The 27,042-nt window shown below is 42.3% G+C and overlaps 1 protein-coding gene and 1 long non-coding RNA gene across 2 annotated transcripts in view; one reads left to right on the top strand and one right to left on the bottom strand.

The window, feature by feature from the left end:
- The window catches only part of LOC133456638 (uncharacterized), a 219,415-nt gene that overhangs the window by 99,977 nt on the left and 92,396 nt on the right, over positions 1-27,042 (top strand). The gene's annotated exons all lie outside the window — the stretch shown is intronic.
- fam120c (family with sequence similarity 120 member C) overlaps positions 1-27,042 on the bottom strand; it is a 100,567-nt gene that overhangs the window by 54,911 nt on the left and 18,614 nt on the right. The window contains exons 5-9 of the mRNA XM_061735147.1: positions 19,087-19,189; positions 16,284-16,354; positions 14,220-14,494; positions 2,226-2,385; positions 1,936-2,019 (exon numbers count right to left, since the gene is read on the bottom strand). Of these exons, the coding sequence (XP_061591131.1) occupies positions 1,936-2,019; positions 2,226-2,385; positions 14,220-14,494; positions 16,284-16,354; positions 19,087-19,189 (693 nt within the window). The remainder of the gene's footprint in view (positions 1-1,935; positions 2,020-2,225; positions 2,386-14,219; positions 14,495-16,283; positions 16,355-19,086; positions 19,190-27,042) is intronic.

Here is a 27,042-nt window from a genome sequence, read left to right as displayed (position 1 = left end):
GCTTTTCGTCGTCATTTGCGGACTGAATAAAAAAAAACAACATGGCGGACATTTCTTAGTGAATAAATCAATATTTTGAGTTAGTTTCTGCATAAAAATGCGTTTTTATTACATTGCTAGCGACAAATGTATATTTTACTTTCATAATATTGACTCAGTGAATGTACATAATCCCTTCTTTGTCCACTGTTCGCGAAGAATCGCGCCGGAGTAAAGGCTGTTAGGTTACACCGTAGGCTACTTAACCTACGCCGTAGGCTACGTAAGCTACGCCGTAGGCTACGTAAGCTACGCTATAGGCTCTGCGTCGATTTGACTCGCCGACTGAGGGAAAACAGGCAGACTCGTCTCAGACTGTGACCAAGGGAGCAAGCATTTTTTTGTGAGAAATAGAGAGAAATAATCCTGTGACAGATTTGTTTTGGATGTTTCTGATATAATAGTTTTCAGAAACCACAAAGTAATCCAGCTGTTATCTGGGTAATTTACACACTTTCAGATAAAGTTGCCGAAGATCACGCCAGAATAAAGGGATTTATGGTTCTGCGTTACACCAACGCAGAGCCTAGCTCTGCGTCGATGTACGCCGTACCCTACGCCGTACCCTACGCCGTAGGCTCTGCGTTGATTTAACGCAAAACCATCAGCTCTGGAGCCGGCAGACAAAAATCTCGAAATTTCGGAGCAAATTTCTTAACAGGCGTAGCTACAACTGTTAGATTTAATCTATTAAACCAACATCTTCCTAAATGATTTATTTCAGCCAGCGTAATTCTCAACAGAGCTACAGGTTTCTCTCCCGGGACGACGCAGCAGCTTGACCCGGCGGATACGTCTGTTTTCGGGCTGTGAGCTGCTGCTGCTCCCCGGGGGCGGGGGCTCTTCTCATCTCCCAAAACATCGGGTCAAATTTCTTAACAGGCGTTATTTGGATAAACTGCGGATGCGGATCTTAAAGGTTACCAGTGGTCCATGGACATTAATATTTGGTACAGTTACCAAGAACCAGTGGTTCATGGACATTAATATTTGGTACAGTTACCAAGAACCAGTGGTTCATGGACATTAATATTTGGTACAGTTACCAAGAACCAGTGGTTCATGGACATTAATATTTGGCCACCAATCCAGTTTCCTGATATTTGTACTTAATTTCTACGCCGGGGAAATACACGAAGCAAAGCTTGAAGGCTTACAAAAGTCTTGATGTTTGGTCCGACTTCAAGGCAGGATTTGTTGTAGAAATTAAAGTGATGAGGACACCGAACTTTATGATTTGACCGTTTAACGTTAGCTACCCAACGTACTACCACAAATCCATGTTTCGGTGTCTGGAATCCAGTTGTTTCTGTGAATTGCAGCGATCCATTTGTCTCTCTTAAGTTTATTTTTCGGCAGTCTGTAAAACTCGGTAACTCCGATTTCTTGCTAAATCTATGAGTACAGTCGATTGCACAACAGCTCTTTCCCATTTTAGATGTTTTCCAGTTCTCAAACTGAAAGTTTACGGTGACACTCAGTCTTTCCGACACTCAGTCTTTCCGACACTCAGTGTTTGTAACCCGCTGTGAAGTCTCATCTGTGACGTCATTCCCTCTAAACTGCCCCCATCACTTCCGGTGGTATTGCTCCATTTCATTGGTAATATATAAACAACGAGGCTCCGTATCAAAAGAGAACTAAATCAATGCAAGGTACAGACAGAAGGCTCTCCGTCTTCGGATCCATCTCAAATTCAGATTATAAATGGACCTTGAAAATACTTACAAGTTGTGACTGACAGGACACGCAAATTAAAGCGTTGCGATTCTACACTGACAGTGTTCTTCTCTTTGTTTTTAGACGGACTCTGTTTTCTATATTTCTTGAACAGGTCACCTTATACTTAGTCAAGCATGAATTAAAAAAGAAAAAAAAAAAAGAAAAAAGATTTACCTTGGTCAAAATGTGGTATATTTGGGGGTACATCAGTCCTCTTCTGTGTCTGTGTTCAGCTACGCGTAGAACCTCGGCACTAACCTAAATTAAAAAGAAAAACATGATCAAAAGTTGTGATTTTCTAGAACAAAGGCAGTTTGATATTTAACCAAATTTGAATTTTTTTCTTAGTTACCAACTTGGGTCCCTCCCCACCTGTGGTAACATTCCATACAAGATAACTAACAAAGAAACCGCTTGTTGGGTACAACCAGGGAAACGTGTCATGTGGGTGTTGTACAGCGTACCTGAGGCAGAGGGGGGGTGGTGATGTCCATATGATTCCGTGTCGACATTGACAGCAGTGATGGAATGTTTGACCCGCTCCCGTTTCCTGCAGAACCGTCTCCAGAAGAGAGGCCTCGTCCAGTCGGATCCTCCCACCGAGGGGGCTTGTCCATCAAATGGCTAGGAGGAAGGGAGACACCGTCACAACCTGGGGGACTGTCCGTGTCACAGGTGTAATTATGGTCTACTGGAGAAAGGGTAGGATTAAATACGTTTTACTTCTTCCTACTCCTTTTAACACATGTTAAATGTTCATGTATGTATAACCTATATATATGTATGTGTGTGTGTGTACTGTATATATACACAACCATCAAAAAAAATAAAGGGAACACAATGCAACTACAAGTCAATCACACTTCTGTGAAATCAAACCGTCCACTTAGGAAGCAACACTGATGACAATCAATTCCACCTGCTGTTGTGCAAATGGAAGAGACAACAGGTGGAAATTATAGGCAATTAGCAAGACATCCCTAATAAAGGATTGTTTCTGCAGGTGGTGACACTTTCTGGCTGCTGTTTTGGTCACGTTTGAATGCTGCCAGTGATTTCTCTCTAGTGGTAGAATGAAAGAGAGTCTACAACCCACACAAGGGGCTCAGGTAGTGCAGCTCATCCAGGATGGAACATCCATGCAGACTGGCCAGAAGGTTTGCTGTGTCTGTCATCGTAGTGTCCAGAGCACGGAGGCCAGGAGACAGGCCAGTACATCAGGAGATGTGGCTGTAAGATGGCAACAATCCAGCAGCAGGACCGCTACCTCCACCTCTGTGCCGGGAGCAACAGGAAGAGGGAGAGCACCGCCAGAGCATCCACAGAATCCAACCAGCTCAGAGAAGAACTGACTCAACTTTGGGGTATGAGATGTGACCTGAGCTGGTGAGCAGAGCAGTACACATATGGCACTTTTCCACCAGCACCTACTCAGCTCTGCTCATCTCAGCTCGGCCTGGTTTCTTTTCCAGAACAATTCAGCACCTGGATCAGAAGTAGGAGGTTGGAGTGAAGCTGCTGTGACGTATTTGATTGTGTATCTAAAGGAAGAAGACAACAACACTAAAGATGTAGAACCTGGAGGAGATGATAGATGTGCTGCTGGGTCTGTGACTTGTGTTCAATATCAAGTTAAAAATGAGAGAGAGAGAAGCTTCAAGCAGCGACGTTTTTTAATTTTGTTGTTCGTCTCACCGCTGCTGAAAAGTCAGCTGGAGCCGTGAGCAGCTATGAAGAGAACCTCAGCACCAGGTTTATGAACATCTGACCCTTAGAATTGGATCAGCAAACACACTTTTGCTGCCATTGCTGGTTGAATAAAGAACAAGAATCCGTCAGAGTCTCTTTCACTGATGTCACATCCTGACTGAGACGTCTGACTCCAACCCCCCGACCAATCGGTGGCCTTTAGTTTGATGATGTCAGATACAGCCGACTCAGCAGCTTAGAACCTCGGCAGAATAGTTAAAGAAAAGTATCTACTCGGCAAGTTAGACCCCTGGTGGAGAAGAACCAATAGTGTGCATTCACAGTCCCATCTGGAACTTGTTCTGCATCCACCCGTGGTGCCTCCATGACACTTCACCATCATACTGTCTGCTTGGGAAATGAGCTTGCTCTTCTGGTCGTCAGGGAGGACGGAGCTCAACCTATCCACAAGGGAGTCAACTGTGGCCCCTTGGAGAGGAATTCATTCATTCTAAAACCCTCTCTAGCACATCGTGGGCTCTGCCAATGGAACGGATCACAAGCACCGGCTGACCCCTAGGTGAAATATGCATTGTGTCGTCAGCTTGAATGGAGACTAAATCTGCACTCCTGATGTCTTTAATGATGCACTCTCTTAAAACTGGATCCTTTAAACCCAGTAGCCGTCTGCAGGGGCCCGTGCAGAGCTGCATCTAGTGACGCTACCAAATCCACCAATCCTCTAAAGACGCCAGGATGTTCAGAACTGTCACTCTCATGCCCACGCAGGACAGCTCAGGTGCACCACAGAACCTGACAGTCTATTATTCTAGACCAGGGGTATTCAACTAAAACTTAAAGAGGTCCAGTTAGAGAAAATGTCTTGAAGCAAAGGTCCGGAAGATCATAATGTCTAACTATTTAGTGTGATATATATTTAAGTAGCCTAGTAGTTGTATTAACATCTGCATGTACTCAATACCTGCCTGTCAAATCAAATTAATTCAGTACGATTCAAAAACTTTTGGATAATATCTATTGTCACGTAACATAGAACTGAACATAAATGTATGACTGCAGATATATAATAATGGTATAATGTATAATGTTCTCTCATTAACTAAATAAAAGAAGGGCTGCATTTCAAAATAAGAGAAAATAAATAATAATAAAATAATAAAATAAATGAAAATTACATGTTCAAATAAAGTGCTTAAATTCAGAAAAATAAAATAAATGGAGGAAAAGCTTGAATTTCCCTTTTTATGTTTCACATCTTGACTCAACAGTCTCAACCAATTTTACAGATAATAAATCTCAACACATCTTAACAATTGAACAGTTTTAGAGTATTACTTTCCATCCATCCATCCATCGTCCGCCGCTTTATCCGTTCCCGGGTCGCGGGGGCAGCAGCCTCAGCAGAGATGCCCAGACTTCCCTCACCCCAGACACTTCCTCCAGCTCCTCCGGGGGGAGTCCGAGGCATTCCCAGGCCAGCCGAGAGACATAGTCTCTCCAGCGTGTCCTGGGTCTGCCCCGGGGTCTCCTCCCGGTGGGACATGCCTGGAACACCTCCCTAGGGAGGAGGGACATGCCTGGAACACTTCCCTAGAGAGGCGTCCAGGAGGCATCTGGTACAGATGCCCAAGCCACCTCAGCGGACTCCTCTCAATGTGAAGGAGCAGCGGCTCGACTCCGAGCTCCTCCCGGGTGACCGAACTCCTCACCCTATCTCTAAGGGAGCGTCCAGCCACCCTGCGGAGGAAACTCATCTCGGCCGCTTGTATCCGCGATCTTGTCCTTTCGGTCACTACCCAAAGTTCATGACCATAGGTGAGGGTAGGTGCGTAGATTGACCGGTAAATCGAGAGCTTCGCCTTTCGACTAAGCTCCCTCTTCACCACGATGGTCCGGTACATCGACCGCATAACTGCGGACGCTGCACCGATCCGTCTGTCAATCTCCCGCTCCATCGTTCCCTCACTCGTGAACAAGATCCCGAGATACTTGAACTCCTCCACCTGGGGCAGGACTTCCCCACCCACCCGGAGAAGGCACGCCACCCTTTCCCGGTGGAGAACCATGGCCTCGGTCTTGGAGGTGCTGATTCTCAGTCCTGCCGCGTCGCACTCTGCCGCAAACCGCCCCAGCGCATGCTGAAGGTCCCGGTCCGATGAAGCCAACAGGACAACATCATCTGCAAAAAGCAGAAATGAAATCCTGAGGTTCCCAAACCGGAACCCCTCCGGCCCCTGGCTGCGCCTAGAATTCCTGTCCATAAAAATTATGAACAGGACCGGTGACAAAGGGCAGCCCTGCCGGAGTCCAACATGCACCGGGAACAAGTCTGACTTACTGCCGGCAATGCGAACCAGACTCCTACTCCGATCATACAGAGACCGGACAGCCCTTAATAGAGGGGCCCGGACTCCATACTCACCGAGCACCCCCCACAGGATGGCACGAGAGACACAGTCAAATGCCTTCTCCAGATCCACAAAGCACATGTAGACTGGTGGGGCAAATTCCCATGAACCCTTGAGCACCCTGCGGAGGGTATAGAGCTGGTCCAGTGTTCCGCGACCGGGACGAAAACCGCATTGTTCCTCCTGAATCCGAGGTTCAACTATCGGCCGTAATCTCCTCTCCAGTACCCTGGAGTAGACTTTCCCGGGGAGGCTGAGAAGTGTGATCCCCCTGTAGTTGGAACACACTCTCCGGCCCCCCTTTTTAAACAGAGGGACCACCACCCCGGTTTGCCACTCCAGCGGTACTGTCCCCTTCCTCCATGCTATGTCGCAGAGGCGTGTCAACCAAGACAGCCCTACGACATGCAGAGACTTGAGGTACTCAGGGTGAATCTCATCCACCCCCGGTGCCACTGAGGAGCTTACAAACTACCTCAGTGACCTCTCTGCTTCCTCAGTGGAAGTAATGTCAGTCGGGTTGAGGAGATCCTCGAAGTATTCCTTCCACCGTCCGACGATGTCCCCAGTTGAGGTCAACAGCTCCCCACCCGCACCATAAACGGTGCCGGCAGAGTACTGCTTCCCCCTTCTGAGGCGCCGAACGGTCCTCCAGAATTTCCTCGAGGCCGACCGAAAGTCTTCCTCCATGGCCTCCCCGAACTCCTCCCAGACCCGGGTTTTTGCCTCCAGGACCGCCCGAGCCGCGGCTCGCTTGGCCTGCCGGTACCCATCTACTGCGTCAGGAGTCCCACCGGCCAACATAGCCCGGTAGGACTCCTTCTTCAGTCTGACGGCATCCTGTACTTCCGGTGTCCACCACCGGGTTCTAGGATTGCCGCCACGACAGGCACCGGACACCTTGCGACCACAACTTCGAGCCGCCGCGTCGACAATGGAGGCAGAGAACATGGTCCACTCGGACTCAATGTCCCCCACCTCCCCCGGGATCTGCGAGAAGCTCTCCCGGAGGTGAGAGTTGAAGATGTCCCTGACAGAGGGCTCTGCCAGACGTTCCCAACAGACCCTCACAATCCGTTTGGGTCTGCCCGGTCTGTCCAACCTCCTCCTCCGCCAGCGCATCCAACTCACCACCAGGTGGTGATCAGTTGACAGCTCAGCACCTCTCTTCACCCGAGTGTCCAAGACATGCGGCCGAAGGTCAGATGAAACGACAACAAAGTCGATCATTGACCTCCGGCCTAGGGTGTCCTGGTGCCACGTGCACTGATGGACACCCTTATGCCTGAACATGGTGTTCGTTATCGACAAACTGTGACTAGCACAGAAGTCCAACAACAAAACACCGCTCGGGTTCAGATCGGGGAGGCCGTTCCTCCCAATCACGCCTCTCCAGGTATCACTGTCATTGCCCACGTGAGCGTTGAAGTCCCCCAGTAGAACAATGGAGTCCCCAGTTGGAGCACTATCAAGTACCCCTCCCAGGGACTCCAAGAAGGCCGGGTACTCCGCACTGCTGTTCGGCCCGTAGGCACAAACAACAGTGAGAGAAAGTATTACTTTCTTCCCCTCTTATATCCCACTCTCCCACTTTTTTGCTCAGTGTGAGAATTGAGCTTTGGCTTGCCCTACCAACATTTTAAATCTGGGCTTAAAGGAGGTCAGGGCCATTCTCATGCTCATGTGCAGATGCTCATTGGTGAGCCTGGAATGATATTTTGTTTTTATTATGTTCATTGTAGAGAACGCTGCCTCGCAGCTGTATGTGGAGCCGAACATGGTCAAGATAAACAGTGCCACTTTCTTCAGATCTGGGAAAGCTTTCTCAGAAACCATCTGGAGCCAGAAGGTGGTAGATTTGGTTCTTGCAAACTGCTCTTTCAGGGCCACATCTGCCTGGAAGTCAATCATTTGCATCTGGAGAGGCCCAGAGTTTGCCCACTTGAAGTGATGTGTGACTTCATTTGAGAATGCTCTGACATCAGTGATGAGAAATGGATTCTGTATGATGAGGCTGAGCTCCTCTCCAATGCGGAAGCTATCAAAGCGTTTCCTGAAGTTTTCAATCAACTTGTCAACAAAGTCAACAAAAGAGGAGACATCTCTATGGCCCTGCATCTGTTCTTTCACTTTTGGGAAGTGTGTGTAGTCTCCTTGCAGATCTTTGAACACCTGAAGTTTTCGTTGAAATGAGCGGACAGCTGTCATCAGATCACAAATAGATTTGTTCTTTCCCTGTAGCTGCAAATTAAGCCCATTCAGGTGTGACATGATATCAGCCAAAAAAACTACAATATCCAGGTTTTTCTCGTCATTTAGAAACACACAAAAGTTGGCTACTTTCTGACTTTGCAGTTGTTCCAAGAAAGCTGTTACTTCATGTCTAATTGACCAAAATCGCTCTAGCACCCTGCCTTTGCTGAGCCATCTCACATTGTTGCGGAGCAAAAGATCATAAGAGTTTGCATCAACCTCTTTGAGAAAATCCCTGAGCAGGCGATGCTGACAAGAAGAAGATGCCCTGAGAAAGTTTATGATTTTCATCATTGTCTTCATCACCTCAGCACACTCATCTGACAGGGCGGAGCAAAGGACAGCCTGATGAATAATGCAGTGGTAAGAGATCAGGTCAGTGTTGTCTTCTTTCAACCTCGCCACAGCTCCCTTTTCTCTCCCTATCATGGCAGGGGCTCCATCAGTGGTTATTGATATGACTTGTTTTGGCTCTATTCCTCGCTGTGATAGCATTTCCTTAATGGCCAGGTAGATGTCTTCTCCTTTGGTAGTAGTCTGCAGGGGAGTCACGCCTAAAAGGTCTTCACAGAAGTAATTTTCCTCCCTGTTTAAGAATCTTACGTAAACCAATAGCTGAGCATTGTCAGACACATCAGTAGATTCATCCACAGCCAAGCCTACACACGGTGCCTTACAAATAGCTTCTTCCAGCTGGGACAGTGTATCTTGAGTTAGTATCTCACTTCTCCTTGTGGCTGTGCAGGCTGACAGGGGTATTTTCTCTATTTTGTCACAGAGCTCATCTTTTTCTTTACCATCAAGTAATGCCTCTGCTATTTCAGTCATGCACTCTTTCACAACACTTGCATCAGTAAAGGGCTTTTTGTGTTTTCCTAAAACCCAAGCAACACGGAGGGAACATTCATTTGCACGCTGTTGTGCGCTGAAAGCACGGCTTAATACCCTGGTGGACTGATCATATTGGGCAGCGAGACTTCGAATTTTCTGCGTCCGGAGTTCGGACTTAGGTGGGTATGATTGGTGAAATGCTTTGTGCTTAGTCTCATAGTGACGCTTGACATTGGCACTTTTAATAAGTGCCACGGATTCGGAGCATATGAGGCACACTGGTTTCGTGCGCCCGGCAGGAAGAATGAACATGTGTGAATCAGTCCATTCCGTGTTGAATGCTCGATTTTCGGCGTCTACTTTTCTCTTTTTTGAAAGTGCCATAGTGTTTGCCCTCTTCTGCCTGTAACTCACGACCTGTCTTCCTGTATCTTCTCACTGTGTTTCTCGCTTCAATCGCTTTTCGTTCGCCACCTTCTCTTTCATTTATCACACTGCGTGGATGTCTGTGCCTGTCTCCAAACCTCGGTTTCAGTTTGCTCGCTCCGAGATACTTTGCTCAAGCTAAGTAGCTCCGAGAAGCTAAGTATCTCGGAGCGATGTGATTGGCTAGTTGAACCATGTGTACTATGACTCGCATGCGATTGGTTTGTAGCTTCCAATCCTTGCTATTTGCAGTGCCGTTAAAGGCACGGTTGTGTCAGATAGGGGAAAAGTAACGCTCCGGGTTAAAATAAATTATCTCGTCAAAATTTAAAATATTTTAACAATTCATTCAGGGTCCGGATGGAATGGCATTTGGGTCCGGATCCGGACCGGAGGTTGCGCTGGTTGCGGACCCCGGTTCTAGACCTTTATTTATACAGGTACAATGTAATTGAGACCCAGGGTCTCATTTACAAGAGAGACTTGTTTTAGGTAGCAGCAGCAAAACACAGTTACAAACTAACTGAACGTAAAAGAGACAAAAACAAAACAGGAACATAAGATAATAATAATAATATAAATAAGTAAAACAGGAACTAGTTAAATAAAGTACGCGTGCCGAGCCCCACTGACTGTCTCACCAGCCGTCCTACAAGTCATTTAAATTCCCCCAGAGATAAAACTGGAGCGTGTTCCACATTATTTGCAATAATGCAGAGGTTTATTCATAAACTATCCATATGTATATCTGCTATCAGGCACCATATCTATGGAACCAACTACCAATCTGGGTTGAGGAGTGTGACACCACCTCCACCTTTCAAACCTGTTTAGTTAAGCGTATAGTTTAAACTATGGTGTATTAAGGCTAACAGTCATAGCTAAACCTATAGGACAACACTGTGGCTGGTCTTAAACAAAGCTTTGTAGTAAATCTGCTGCTACAGGCCAATGGTGCAGGGGGACACCAACATGATCTAAGTGGCCCTCACACTTTTCTCCTCCAGTTTCCTCCACTCTTTTGTTTTTCCTTTATTCATCTTAATCAAGTTATTAATTCAAAGTATCTCATAAGCATGGCTGCACCATGGCTGTCTGTACAGATGTCTCTGGAAGACAGTTGAGGAGTTTTTGTTCAAAACACTAAAAGTGCACGAAGATGACAGTACTCTACACTAGCAATCTATACTAAAACCTTTTTTCCACCGCAGAATTATATCCAAACTTTCTTTCAACAAGCTACTTGCATCAATTTTCTTACAAGGATCCCTGTTGTTAATTGTAAGCTGTAAACTTATTGATAGTTGACACTGCAGTTTGCTCATGGTCATGGGATTGGAGTTGAAAATGTTGTTCTACACATGCTTCCCCCAACCCACACACATCTAGACCAAGCAGGGATGAGAGGATCATCTTCCCTCACTTCTCCAGTGCCGTTAACACCGGCCAGCCTGCTACACAGGTGGATGTCTCCACAATCACCTGGATTACTGACCACCTGACAAAAGGGCCAGCGTTTGTGAGGCTGAATCGTTGTGTGTCTGAGTAGGATATGAGCAGCAGAGGAGCACCCCAGGGGACTGTCCTCTCCCCACTCCTCTTCCCGCTGAATCCCCCACACTCCCAGGACAATCAGAGTCCTGTCCTCTGCACAAACACTCCCATGTCTCTGCAGTTGTGGGGCGTATCAGTGACTACGTTTACATGCAGTCAAAATTCAGGTTATTGCTAATATTCCGGTTACTGAAACATTCGGAACATTCCGTTTACATGGTGATTAATCATTCAGGATATCTGGATCAAACCAGCGACGCACGGAGAACGTCATGACGCAATTCCCGTCATTTCTGCTTCTTCTTCCTGTATCCAAATTCAAAGGAGGGAGTGGGGTGTTTCGGGGGATCCTATTGGAGTTAATTACTCGCGAGAGCGCGGCCTTGAATGTGACATCACGTCAGGCACCAGGTCAGAGCTGGGTCAGAGTCAGAGTCAGAGTCGTCGTAAGAAAAAAAAAGGAGAAGTCGCCGTAAGAAATAAGGCAGCGAATTACCGGAGAAAAGGTAACTTATTAGCCAACTCAGTGTGGGTAAACGAATTGATAACATTAAGCTAATATCTACAGGTCACGATGTATTAACTGCTGACTGCATTTTCAGATGAGCTTGTTCAGATATTTCTCAAAGAAGAGAAAGACAACAGATGATGAAGACGCTAGTCAGGTAGCCTATCATAAGCCTTTTACTGAATCGTAAATGATGATGGTTGGGTAAAAATAGTATTTTAATGTTCACACTTGTAATAAGACAGGGCTGTAAAGTGCAACAGTTTTCATCGCATTTGCGAATAAAAATAATCCGGTGCGAAGAGAAATATGTATCCACTCGCATTTATGCGAGTAAGTTGCGCTGGGGTCATGTTAAAAAAAGTGTGAAAATCAATATGAATATCTCTTGATCTACATCAGCCTTTCTCAACCGAGGTGTTGCGGCACCCTGGGGTGTCGTCAAAAAATTACCTATCTGACATTTCATATATAAATACCGTATTTTCGCGACCATACGGGCGCCGTGTGGAAAGGCGCACCATCAGTTTTGTGTCATTTCTGTATTTAAAACACACACACGGCGTATTTAAAAATAGAGCGGGAGCAAAACTTTGTTTGATTGTAGGCTACTTTATTTCAGTTTTTACATTAATCAAACCCATCGAAGTCCTCATCTTCTGTTTCTGCTTTAAAGAGCTCCGCTAAATCAGCTGTGCCAGTCCATATTTCCTCGCTTTCAGACTCACTTTCTGTGCCGTGCGGCGCCTTGGATTTGCTGGCTTTTGCAAAAGCTCGCAAAATAGTCCCAGCAGACACGTTAGCCCACGCATCAACAATACATCTACAAACTGTGGCGTAACTTGCCCGGCGCTGCCTTCCACTCTCGGTGAAACTGTGTTCTCCCTCAGTCATCCATCGCTCCCACGCCGCTGCAGCCTTAAGGCTGATTTATGGGTCCGCGTTACACCAACGCAGAACCTTCGCCGTAGGGTACGCGGCGACGCGCACGTACGGTGCGCTTCGCTGCGTACCTTACGGCGTAGGCTCTGCGTCGATTTAACGCGGAACCATAAATCAGGCTACACTTTGAACGGCCGGTGTTCTAACAATTTCTGCTCCCTGCCGAGAAATGCTACTTTTTGGTTCTGCGCATGCGCACAGTCGATTTTCAAAGTTTGCATCATTTCTTGCACTATGTAAAATGGATAATATGGGATGTTGAGTATTTGATCCTTCAAAATACACTACCCATGACATGAATGCATTACACTTTGTGAACATTATACGATAAAGAGAAAAAAACAACAATTCTAAGGCTTTATTTGATATTCATTCAGCCATTCGCCTTTATTTAACCAGGCAGGTCATTAAGAACATTCTTATTTACAATGACGGCCTGGCAAGCGACAAGGACCACTAGGGGGTGAAATGAAGTGAGCTAGGGAGTAAAACACAGTAAAATTGTAGTTCTTCAAAGGTAGAAAACCTTTAGGTAGCATTTTTTGGCAAAGCAACAGAAATTGGCAGAACACCGGTTCACACCGGCGTCCAGCGGGTGGAATTTCTTCCTTCCTTCAACTGGTTAGAGTTGAAGTTGAAGCAACATTTATTTATTGTTTAGGGATTGTTCTTCAAAAGTTCAGGGATAAAAGCCAATAAATAGGTTTTGAAAGTTACATTTGCTGTCAAGTGGTCATTTGTGTACACCGTACATTTACGCCGCCGCCGCCCCCCGGGAAGCATGCCCCCACTGCTGAAAAAATTCCTAGAGGAAACACTGCTTACCTTATTAAATTAAACCTTTTTGGGGTCGTGAGTAGGATAAACACGGGGACAACTTCTGCTGAGTTCCAGTGTACTTTAATGTCCCTCAACAGTGTAGGATTTTAGAACATCAACACAGCACCTAGTGCCGTACTGTGGCGTATCACTCCGCCCAATCTAAAACAGACTAATCACTACAGATAAACTGACTAGTGTCATTATAGTCCCTGATTTACATCACAATATAAAGTATTTATAAAATAATGAACCCAAAATAACCTTCTTTTTTTTTTTTTTTTTTTTTTTTTAACCTTGTCTGCACACATATTATTGATTGATACCATGACGGTAGAAACCAAAAGTGTATATATGTGCATTATTACTATATGTAATATATACATATATATACGCACACATATGCGTACACATACATAAATATACACATACAAACCCAGTGTTTCAAAATAACCTTCTTAACCAAAATAAATCTCCTCTTACACTTATAAGGTGAGCATGAATCAAGCATGAATCGAGCATGAATGCAATCTGATGTAAAATTGTATGTATTTATTTACTTTTATTTATTTATTTAATTTTAGTTGTTAAATTTCTGGAAAAGAAAAAAGTCAAATCATTCATGAGAGAAACTATTCAGTTTGTGGCAAAATATTTGTACTTGTATGAAACTGAAGATGCATAATGCAAACCTGACATTTACTTTTAGTTCAGTTTGTGGAAAATGGTTGGCCTGGCTTTCTCTTTAAAACTTAAACAGTTTTAAAGCATTACAAGCTGTAACAATAGGGCACATGCACAGTATTGTTTTGTATTTTGTGTCTTTCAAATAAAAGACATTTTTTTCCAGTCATATGTTCCTCATTCAAGGTTGTTAAAAAAAATACTGCTATAATATGGTATCGTTATCGTGACCTCAATATCGTGTATCGTACCGTATGGTGAGATTAGTGTATCGTTACATCCCCACAACTCTTGCGTGTGTGAATGGTGTGACTGTAACTTACTTAGTGTTGCTGTCGTTGGGCTCGTCACCGTCTGATGAGGAGGAAGGAGACGGCGAGGGCCCGGGCTGGGAGCTGCTGTGGTGGTTGGGGAGACGACCCCCGCCCTGGCTGGAATCATACGGGGCCGACCAGTCGGAGAAGCCCATCTTTGCTATCAGCGTGTCGTTGCAGTCCTGGGACGGCAGCGGGGAGGCCTGGAACACGGGCCCGGGGCCCGGGCCGTACGGAGCGTTCTGACAGGGGGACTTTAAAGCTGGAAGCTGAGGAGGAGGAAACTGGTGGGACAAGAGAACAACGTTAGGAAGAAACTAACATTACACCATTTTCTTACATATCAAAGTCAAATCCATCTAATGAAGACTGTGGGGGAATTAGAAAACAGTGACTACGTTTCCATGCATCAATAACCCTTTTCTAACCGGAATATTAGCAATAACCTGGTTTTGCACACGGCCATGTAAACACCAATAACCCCTTTGAATAACTGGAATTTGCTCATATTCTGGTTTTTAAAAAACCTGAATATGAGCCCTGGGGTACTCCTTTTAAAACCCGAATATTGGGTCATGTAAACACCAAACAGAATTTCCCCATCAAACGGAACAGGAATTTGTTTTCTGCACATGCTCTGTTCACAAGGAATCCTGGTCTTTTGAGTCCAGGAAGTTCTTATAAACACGGAGAAACACAAGACCAGGAGGAGACTAATCACTTCATAAATGTAATGAAGGATATGAACATTTCTGCATTTGTAGACGGTAGAAAGTACCGGGATAGAAGATTTACAAGAAGGTGAGAGAAAAGTTGCGTGAAGCAGCATTTGTTTTGAATTTGGATACAGGAAGAAGAAGAGGAAATGAGGGGAATTGTGTCATCACGTTCTCCGTGCGTCGCTGGTTTGATCCAGATATCCCAAATGATTAATTACCATGTATACAGAGATAACCCTGTTTGCTCACGCATGGAAACAGATTATTCCCAATGTTTCAGTAACAGGAATATTCACCTTAACCCCAGTTTTGACTGCATGTAAACGTCGTCAATAGAGCGCTGTGTCTTACCCCCATAAACCACTTACGGCACTTAATGGCATCGAGTGATTTATGGATTAAAAAGAATGAACGTTCACATTGAAAACACGGTCAGTATAATTAAGAAATATAAAATACTGAACGACACCAACTTATTAAAATGGATAGCATATGACGGCAATTTTAAACCAAATAAATGTGAGGAACTGTTCAAACAGTGGGAAACCAAGGGAATGACACCTGAATGGTGTGTCAGACTGAAAGATTGGCAGCTGGAGAGCTTCCAAAAAATGAAAGAAAAGTAGGATTTGGATAAATACAACTACTATAGAGACCTGCAGCTTAGAGACTATTTTAAAGAGATGAGGATGGACCGCTCCAGAGAAGTGAATGGTGTGATACAAATCAAAATCAAAGCATATAAGGAAAACTAAATCAAAACCATATCGGAATTACATAGAAATATAATAAAAAAACAGACATTCAACAAAATACATAAAAGAAAAATGGGGTTCAGAACTTTCATGACAGAAAATACGTCACTATAAGATACCTAACACTTGTACAGTATTGTATCTGTGTAACCTAGGTGAAGGAAATGTAAGAAAAAGTAAAAAGCTAGCACAACAGAATGTGGTAAACAGGACTCTCCTACTCAAGATCAATGCTTACAGATTGTAGAAGGAATTTATGTGATGGAAAAGTTGATGTACAGAATACGCCTACAGGAAACTCTGCTAGAAGAGAAATGGGGGAAATGGAGTGTATTTAAAGGAGAAGTGTTTGACTATAGAAAGGTCCAGTCTTTTTCTTTTGTTTGTGTGTTTTCTTTTAATTTAATTCTATTTTCCGATGTATTTGTCGTATTTGAAATAATACAAAACTTACAATGAAAAAGTAAAGTGGAAAAAAACTAAAGAATGAATGAAAATAATGACAATGATCATTTTAAACCTCTCGTTTGCAAGTATATGCATGACATCCATCCATTATTCCATATTCCACATCCATGACTCTCAGAGTGAAGGGATACCTGATTCTTTCCAGGTAGCATCGGTCCCATGTAGCCCGGTGGTCCAAATGGAGCGGGTCCAAATCCAGGTACTGGGGAGAGAATGGACGGATTAAAACACTGGACAGTTCTAGACCAACTTATGGTACATTGTTTTTAAATTTACATACTAGGGATGTAACGATACACTAATTTCACGATACAGTACGATACACGATATTGAGGTCACGATAACGATACGATATTATAGCAGTATTTTTTTTAACAACCTTGAATGAGGAACATATGACTGGAAAAAATTGTCTTTTATTTGAAAGACACAAAATACAAAACAATGCTGTGCGTTTGCCCTATTGTTACAGTTTGTAATGCTTTAAAACTGTTTAAGTTTTAAAGAGAAAGCCAGGCCAACCATTTTCCACAAACTGAACTAAAAGTAAATGTCAGGTTTGCATTATGCATCTTCAGTTTCATACAAGTACAAATATTTTGCCACAAACTGAATAGTTTCTCTCATGTATGACTTGACTTTTTTCTTTTTCCAGAAATTTAACAATTAAAATTAAATAAATAAATAAAAGTAAATAAATACATACAATTTTACATCATAAAACAGATTGATTCATGCTAACCTTATAAGTGTCAGAGGAGATTTATTTTTGTTAAGAAGGTTATTTTAGTAATTCAGGGTTCATTATTTTATAAATCTATTCTTTATATTCTGATGTAAATCAGGGACTATAATGACACTAGTCAGTTTATCTGTAGTGATTAGTCTGTTTTAGATTGGGCGGAGTGATACGCCACAGTACGGCACTAGGTGCTGTGTTGATGTTCTAAAATCCTACACTGTTGAGTAGGGATGGGTATCGTTTGCATTTTCATCGAATCCGATTCCTATTTCGAATCCTCATTTCGATTCCGATTCTTTTCGAATACCGATTCCGATACCAGGGATTAAAGCAAAAAAAATATTTTTGACTGAAAAAATTTTTTCAGGCCAGTTCATATTCCCCCGTCATCTATGCACTGCACTTATTGTGAAAACCAGGTTTTTTCTTGCTTTAACATATATAAAGTGGTCTCCCCTCAGCCTGCCTGTGCTGATTACAAATAATATAATATATTAAATAATAGCAGTGACCAAAACACCTGCAGAAATACTGCAGGAATGACATAGCAGCAGTTAAATGCAGCCTTCTGTAAGCTTTAAATATCCACTGGGCTTACATCAAATACATCAAAACACAACAATAAAAAACAGTTTTCTGAACTTATCAATATGACTCTGTCCTTCACAGGATAAGTAAAATGGATCACTGAAAAAACTCAAAATCTTAACAAGAATATTTGTTTATTTCTAGTTAAAATGTCTCATTTTAGTAAAAAAAATCTCATTACACTTAAAACAAGACTCATCACTGGAAAAAACAACAATTTTCACCTGTTTCACGTAGATTTTCACTTGAAATAAGTAGAAAAAACAAGATTTTTTTGCTTGTAATAAGAAGATAAATCTTGTCCCACCGGCAGATTTTCCTACTTATTTCAAGTGAAAATTTACTTGAAACAAGTGAAAATTGTCAAGTTATTTTTCTGTTGATGACTCTAAATGTTGAAATAGCAGTAAAACCACATTCATTGATGAAATTACTAATGGATGGAAAGGGGGGATGGAAGTTTTAAAGGGGGGATGATTTGGACCGTTTTTATTTCAGGGGGGATGCCATCCCCCCTCATCCCCCCTCTACTCGAGTACTGCCTGTAGCTATATTCTACATCTGGGCTGATGTGGACGTACAGATAGCAGCAGAGGATATTTCAGTTGCTAATATGGCTGTCTGTCTGTACAGTCGTGCAAGTTCAATGCTATTAAAGCACTTTAAATCAAAGCATTTAGTTTTTTTTATATAAAATAAATACATTTCTATGCAGTTTAGAAGTTTTGGGGATGTCCCTTTTTGGCGCCTGCACTGCTGAAATCAGGCGTTCATTATTTATATTTCTGAAAGGTGGTAACCCTAGAGGCGACCTGCCGGGGGCCCGCGTTAACGGGTCCCCGACGGGCGTCGCAGCTGGGGAGATCCGCGAGAAGGGCCCGGCGCGCGTCCAGAGTTGCCGCCGCCGGCCGCCGACCGCCGCCGGCCGCCGACCGCCGTATCCGACCCCCCCCCCACCGGTCCGCCTTCCGCGCGGTGCCGGACACCGCCCCGACGGGGACGCCGCAGGACGAAGGCCCCGCCACTTACAGCGCAGCCGCGGATGTCACGTAGTACTCAGAGCGCGCGCGGGGGGGCGGGGGGAGAGAGAGAGAGAAAAAAAAAAAAAAAACTCCCAGGATTCGAAATGAAGATTCGAAATGCGCATTTTTAAACGAATATCGAATTTTTGGATTTCGGTTCCGGTTCCAAAATTGGAACCGGGTTTCGGTACCCATCCCTACTGTTGAGGGACATTAAAGTACACTGGAAACCAGCAGAAGTTGTCCCGTGTTTATCCTACTCACCACCCCAAAAAGGTTTAATTTAATAAGGTAAGGCTTAACTCTACACCAGTTTTACATAAGTTCAGAGCTCAAAACGGGACCGCAAAACGGGACTAGTTTCTTCTGAGCGGAGTCAGATTTTGGTCCGCGGGTCGAGGCGCGGTCGTTACTAGTCAACACACAATAGATTAATATTAATAACCCAATATCGCGATACAGTTTGTCACCTCCACGGCACGTATCGATATTGTTACACCCCTAATATATATATTTTTTTTTTTTTCATTCATAAACACATATACACACATGTACACGTAAACAGGTTGTGTAAATACTCACAGAGGAAGGAGAAGGGCCCCATGTTAGATGAGCGTGTTTTGGAAGCAGCTGAGAAATACTCCACAGCTTTTTTGAATCGCTCCACCTTGTCCTCCATACGCGACTGCAAAGGAAACACAATTTAACATGAAATTAGGTCCGGGCACTTATCTGAATGTTAATCCACACTGACATTTAAACCTATAACTGACATCGTCATCTCAGTTATTTCACTATGACCATAGCCATGTCAGTTATTTCTGTTTTTCCTCCTAATACAATCCCAACTGTCTAATCCCACCGGCTCTCTGTTTCCAGCCTGGTGACTCCGCCCTCTCTAGACCGCAGCTCAGCAGCAACATGAACGCTAGCTCAGTGCCGGAGACACGTGAGCAACATCTTTTAGCAAAGAAAAATGGTGTCTGTCGTTTGGATACATTTTGCATTCACTGAAGATAACACACAAGGAAAAGAATTGTAAATACTGTGCAAAAAAGTCTCATTATGTAAAAATGACCAACTTATTTCATCACCTGCAACTTGATCACGAAAATTAGAATATTGTGATAAAGTTCTTTATTTTCTGTAATGCAATTAAAAAAACAAAAATGTCATACATTCTGGATTCATTACAAATCAACTGAAATATTGCAAGCCTTTTATTATTTTAATATTGCTGATTATGGCTTACAGTTTAAGATTAAGATTCCCAGAATATTCTAATTTTTTGAGATAGGATATTTGAGTTTTCTTAAGCTGTAAGCCATGATCAGCAATATTAAAATAATAAAAGGCTTGCAATATTTCAGTTGATTTGTAATGAATCCAGAATGTATGACATTTTTGTTTTTGTAATTGTATTACAGAAAATCACAATATTCTAATTTTCTGACAGTCCTGTGTGCTTCTGAACGAGGCTACAGTCTGGGATTATCTGCACTTTCAATAGCCCTTGTTTTAAGGTGCATTCTGTTTGTTAGAAGCACAGGCAGAAGGGAATTTCACCGTTGAAGACGGTTATGATGAGATTGTCCTCTAATGTGTGTTAGAAAAGGCCTGCTGTCGCGTTTGACCTCCTTCGTGAACGGGTTCATACTTTAGACCAACTCTGCTGAGTGAATCAAGCCTTCTCCGGATCGTTGAGCATTGTTCTTGTAACATTTATGGCCATGATGTTGTTTTAAATGTTTGTTTAGAAGAGACACTGTAATCAGAAAAACATGGCTTTTTGCTGACCATAATTACAGTGCAAATGTTGAGGGGGGTGTTAAACACAAGATAATCATTCATTAATCACAGTGGAGGTAAAACATTCAATTAATCATGATGCTGAGCTGAGGTTACAGCCGCTCAGCCCTACATGGAGTTACAACAGTCCCGCTGCTCCAAGTGAAAACATTGTTTGCAGTTGATGGATACTTGGCTGTAGAGGGCTGCATGGGGATCGGCTCCCGCGGGACGCACATCTGGCAGGAGCGGCGGTTTGAACTTTGCTGCAGGCGGCTAAAAAAAAAAAACACTGCAGGATGGGGATGTAGTCTAGCGACAAGATGGAAATCCATGACGTGGAAGGAGAAAGTGCGTTTAGTGTCTGGAGCATCTTTGAACCTCAGTCAGTCAGCAGCATTCTCCTCCTCCACAGATATGGAACGGCCAAGTACGGATCCCCTAAAGGCGCGTAAAACCTTTACGTGAGCACGTAAAACGTTTATGCACTCACTAAAAAGTTTCACGCGCTCTTGCAAAACTTATAAGTGAGCGCCTAAAAGTTGTTCTACGTGAGCGTAAAAACTAGTACATGGGAGTTTTGCTGGAACAGGAGACCGTACAGTTCCTGCTCTGTTTATGAATGGAAATGACATTACAGGATTTAGCTGAGCTATATTTTAACCTGGGACTCCATTATAAGGACATTACCACTTTGCTTGCAAGTAAACAACTTTACGTGCTCACTTAAAGGTTTTATGCGCACGCGTAAAACTCATAAATAAATATATATATATATATATATATATATATATATATATATATATATATATAGAATCTGTGTCCCTATAGGGGCTCCGTAGCCAAGTGATTCATTTGTTAAATTAATTTGTTTCATTCGTTAACATTGTTTATTTTGTTATTTATTAGTGTTATTTGAGCCACTCACAGCTACTCTTGCTATAACCTCAATCCCATCATTGATGCGTGTGTGAAAGGTGAAATAGCTTGTGTGATGATGACAATGATGGATTTGCATCTAACTTTCAGTCAAGTGACCTACGAACTGTCAATTATCCATCAACTCCATAATGATCACGTGAACATTAAATAAGATAGATTTGTCTGGACATTTCTCTTGTGGGACACTAAATTAATGGATCTCTATTATTTTGCAGCATGAATTCTCAGAGTTTTGCGGAAGCGGGTGGGAGTGTCACATTAATGGTCAGAAATTCAGCGGGAGCGGGATGAAGAAAACAGTCCCGCGCAGGGCTATACTTCACTGGTTCATGAAATCCTTTAACATATCCAAGGAAACTGTCTATTTGTCTCATGAGTATTATCATTATCAACTTTACTGCCCTCTCTGCGTCACACAGCAATAAACTGCCACTGTTCCCCCTTGGTAGTTCCCAGGAGAACAGGAAATCCTAATCAGCTGATTGACAGGAACAACGCTGAGAAGAGCCAGCTCATCCTTACACATCAAGTCATTCTCTCCTTTGTTTCCCTCTGTTACTATCTCTCAATTCACCGTAGAACTGGAACAAAACTGGAATGAAATGGGACTCCATTTGGCCTTCTGTGTTTCTCACAGCACAGAAAAGCAGAATAAAGGCCTAACTAAGTCTTTGTGTGAGTAACATACATAATGATTAATACAAATTAGTTGACTCCAAATATCTTAAGTTACAGAATAATGCTGTATAACTAATATATAATAACTACATTTAAAAAAATGGTAAAACATAGCTTAACATGTAAAAACACTGGATGGAAGAAGAGAAAGGAGTTGAGGACAATTAAATGAAAAGTGCAATGAGAAGCTGAATATGAAGGGAAGAAAATGGGCTTAAGACCGGAAGACAACCAAAAGGGGAGTTTTTCTTGCCACTGTTTGGCTTAAGGTTTTTCTCCCACTAGGGGAGTTTTTACCTGCCATTGTTTATGTAATAATTGCTCGGGGTTTATGTTCATGTTCTGGGTCTCTTCTGTTGTAATAGACGCTATATAAATACAATTGAATTGAAGGAAGAGATACTGAAGAGAGGAAGATCGGCTAAAGAAAGGAACTGTTTTGAAGAGAGGGGGATGAGTTGAAGAATTTAGCCAAAATTCTAGTAGAATTATCAAATTTATCAGAACTTAGCAAGTGGCTGAAAGCCATGAAAGGAAGGACTGGAAGCTGAAGTAGTGTTCATCTTAAATTTGTTGGGATGTATGAAGAAGGTGAAATACCTTTTATATTAAAAAGAACTAGAAATACATCAAAATAAAGATTAAGAGGACAACGAGAAGGAAGAAGGGGAAAGGAAGGAGAAGGCACGGCAAGGCAAGTTTATTTGTATAGCACAATTCAACACAAGGTAATTCAAAGTGCGTTACATCAACATTAAAAGAGGCAAGACTTAGATGGGAGAATGACTTTATCAAATATCTGGGAATAAAAATTCCAAAGGATTTATCCAACATTTATGCAACCAACTATTTGCCAATTACCAAAGAGATAAAGACAGACCTGGATAAATGGAGTTTATTACCACTAGATTTACACAATCGAATAGATATAGTTAAAATGAATAATCTAAGTTAAACCAGAAATTGATTTCCAGAATCTACTCCTGTTTACAGTCTCTCAATGATTATTCCACTCGTTATGTTAAATCCACCTGGGAAAAAGAGGCAAAAATAACCATTTCAGAAGATGATTGGCTAAACATTTGCAAAACTCAAATGAGCACTTCCAGTTCTGGTCATTGGAGGGAATTTCGTGGAAGAACGTGATTCGTTTTTGTATTACTCCCAAAATTAAAGAACGTCATAAAGGTCACCCAAGTTACGGAAGGTGCTGGAGAGAATGTGGAAATGCCCAAGCGGACCATTTCCACGTCTTTTGGGACTGTCCGATTATACAACCTTACTGGCGGGATGTAGTGGAGAAAATTAAATCAGTTGTAGGCTCTGAGATTGAACACGATTTTTGCACAATTTATCTTGGTAATATCTCCCCCACAATCAACGTTACTGATAAATACTTGATTAAAATAATGTTGGTAGCCAGTAAAAAAGCTATTACGAGGAGTTGGCTATCAAAAGAGCCCCCATCGAAATTGGAGTGGATTACAATTGTGAAAGAAATATATGACATGGTAAGACTGACTTTTTCCTTGAACTTGTGCATGGATAAATTCTCTACAAACTGGAGGAAATGGACAGCTCATTTGGAATATGGTTCTTCACCATAGCAGGACACAGTTAGCATTTATTAATGTGATTGTGTTTTGTTGTCTTGGCTTTGAGTACTTTATGCTCTATAATATGAATGATAGATTGTGGACAATCAAAGATAAAAAGACTAATGTCTTTGAGACCTGGACCTAGCTCTATCTCTTAAAATGTACACATTATATTGATCCACTTTCCCCCTGTGCTTTTTATTTTCCCATCTGTGCCGTTTGTTAATGTCCTTTTCTATTTTTTCCCCCTTTTTTCCATATATATTGTAAAATTTCTTAAAAATAAAGTTAAAAAAATAAATAAAAAATAAATAAAAATAAAAGAGGCAAGACACAACAGCAAATAACAAATAAAATGATAAGAAAAGATGAAGATGAATTAGAATGAGGCCAGGTAGGAGGAAGGGATGGTAGACAGTAAGACACATGAAGGAAGATGTTCTGACAGAAGTCCAGAGAGGGAGATTCACAAGTAGATATGTAGAAATGTAAAAGACATAAATGGTGTTATAATTAGACAGACAGTTTCAATAATATAATTAGACAGTTTCCTCTCAGTCTCTTTTTATTTTCACCTGAAACCATAATTTATGATGAGAATCAGGTGTGTGTTTGTGTGCAGGTCTCTCAGCGTTTATGGATGAGCAGCTATTTACAAACTGATTAATAGGAGTCAGTGAAGATCCAGACGTATGCAGAGACACAGGAGGCTTCATGTTATTCTGCTGTCCATCTGCCTGCCCTCCCCCTATCATCCTTCCAAATGTCATCACTCCATCATACCATCATCTGTAATCCCTCCATTAATCTCTCCATCTGACATAACTCACTCCATCTCTAATGTCATACAATTAAATCACATTTTTGCTACTAGAGTTGATTTTAAATCATCTCTTGGTTTTCAAATTGCCCCATGATCATTTCAATTTGTAATTTATGTGTCGATTTGTTTCTTAATTATTCAATAAAAAAAAAAAGATTGCTTCAATCAAAAAGTATATTTTCAATAAACAATTGGAAATGTCTCAAACATGTGTGACCCTATGGCCTGACCAATGGGGAAGCATCTGCCCACTGCGGGATGTTTGTGTCAAAATTATTCAATCAAAAAAAAAAAAATTGTATTTTTTTTTCACTTCAATCAAAAAACAAAAAAACAAAAAAAAGAAAATCACTTCAAATCGAAAAAAATATGAAACTTCTTTTTTGATTAAATGATAAAGATACAAATGTCCTACCCATAATATGGCCCAAACACAAAACAACACGACTTCAATCAAAAAAGTTGCTTCTAACAAAAAAACTTATATTTCCAATCAAAGAAAAACACTGTTCAAATGCATTTTTTGAGTCTCAAATATTTTTTTGCATTCAAACACTTTTTTTCTTTGATTGAAAATATATTTTTTGATTGAAGCAATCTTTTTTTTAATTAAATAATTAAGAATTATTATATATTATTAATCAATTCAAAATTTCTGCATAAAAATCCATTTTGATTACATTTCTAGCGAGAAATATATATTTACTTTCATAATATTCACTCAGTGAATGTACATAATCCCTCGCTTGCCCGTTGTATCTTCAGATCTCGCCAGAATAAAGGCTGATTTATGGTTCCGCGTTACACCGACGCAGAGCTTACGGCGTAGGTTACGCGGCGACGCGCGCCGTACGGTGCGCGTCGCCGCGTAACCTACGCCGTAGGCTCTGCGTCGATTTAACGCAGACCATAAATAAGCTCCCGAGCCGGCAGGCTGTTCTCATCCCCCGAAAACGTTGGAGCAAAATTTCTTAACAGGCGTTATTAGGATAAACTGAGCCCAGGTTGGGGATCTTAACGGTTACTTTTACGCCTGTAAAAATATTAAACCTTAATAAAGTGGCATATTAACAGCGCTACAGCTGAAATTAAAACAGCTTCTAGCTCTCGGCTTCCTGATATGGTGTGATGTATGTGCAAACGTAACTACGCAGTCGCTTACGTACCCCAACGTAAACCACGCAGTGACGGAGCAAGTGGTGTCCCAATCCCTACAAGGGCCTTATAGTTTGTGGCTTCACTTTTAGGGCTAGTGGTAGAAAGTGAGGGGTGTATTGGGATTGGCCCTAAGAGTAGAATGAGGAGAAAAGGGAAGAAGGAAAATATATAGGATTAAAAGAAAAGATAGCAAGTGTATGAAAAAAAATGGAGGACCAAGGGGAGGAGGAGTCCATTTTTATCTGACAGCGGGAATCTTCACATCGCCTCGACAACCCACCTATTTCCTGTAAGTTTGCCTATTCAGCACCAGATACAGCCAGTAAAGTCCAACAAAGTTGGTAGACGGTAAACAAATGGACTTTTGCTGGACGATATTCAAGAGCTGGAATTGTTTTATGAAAAACCATTTTGATTAGTTGATTCTAACAGACAACTGGAATATAAATAAGTGAGCGATGGACACATATTACGGCTGTATGGCTGCATCAAAGGTAGGGAGTTTCTTGTACCTCACGTTAACCACGCTGGTAAATATCAATGATTTATGGTTTGGTGTTCATGATGTCTGCAAAATCAACTGGAAGAATGAATTGCGGCGATTCTACCGTATCTGATGACGTGTAGTATGTCTGTTTTGATTTAAGTAGAAGCGGGACGCATCACTGCGTGGTGTACACATACAGTCACGTGTCTGAATTCCTCCCTGTATCCGTTGTATGGATAAATAATGTTCATGGTCCCAACAAGTCATCTTTTCAAAATGATTATTATTTCACCACAAGCGACAGACGTCTCCTGAACGCAAAAAAATATATTTTTATGATGGTGAAGGTTTAAATTAAGGGTTTACACGGAGTTGGAGCAAGCAAATGTTATCTGTGCTGCAGAGCTCATCAGCTGCTGTTCATTCTAAAAGACTGGTGCTCTCAGAGCTCTAGCCTGATCTGACAAGTCACAGTGCTACAAAAGTCATCCTGTGAAAGCCAAGCAAAAAGTTCTAAGTTTTGATATACAGTTGTGTGAAAAAGTATTTGTCCCCTTCCTGATTTCTTATTTGTTTGCATGTTTGTCACACTTGTGTTTCAGATTACCGTAAACACATTTAAATATTAGACAAAGAAGATTAGACAAAATGCAGTTTTTAAATGAAGGTTTTTATTAGTGTTGTCCCGATCGATCGGGTGGCCGATCGATCGGGCCCGATCACGTCATTTTCAAAAGATCGGGATCGGCCAAAAAAGTATCGGGACATACTGTTATGGCTCGGCCGGCTGGTTTCCGACTCCGCGACCCGGTAGCGCTGGGAGCGCGGAGTCGGCGCAGCGGCCAGAAGAGCCGGGCGGCTCTGCTCTGAGCCCCAGCTGCAGCTCAGAGCGGCTCCAGCAGCTCCAGGCCAGTTCGTCTTATTTGTTTGCTTATTGCTCTGTGCCTATGTTTTAACATATATTAATTATTTAATCATTTTATAATTGCATTTAACAATACAGACAGTTGATGTGTGTTTATTGTAAGATTTTGGGCAGCGCCGGCGGCTGAAGAATCGTTTGT

The sequence above is a fragment of the Cololabis saira genome, chromosome 12 (assembly GCF_033807715.1).
Source record: "Cololabis saira isolate AMF1-May2022 chromosome 12, fColSai1.1, whole genome shotgun sequence".
Lineage (NCBI taxonomy): Eukaryota > Metazoa > Chordata > Actinopteri > Beloniformes > Belonidae > Cololabis > Cololabis saira.
This window is presented reverse-complemented; position numbering and strand designations above follow the sequence as displayed.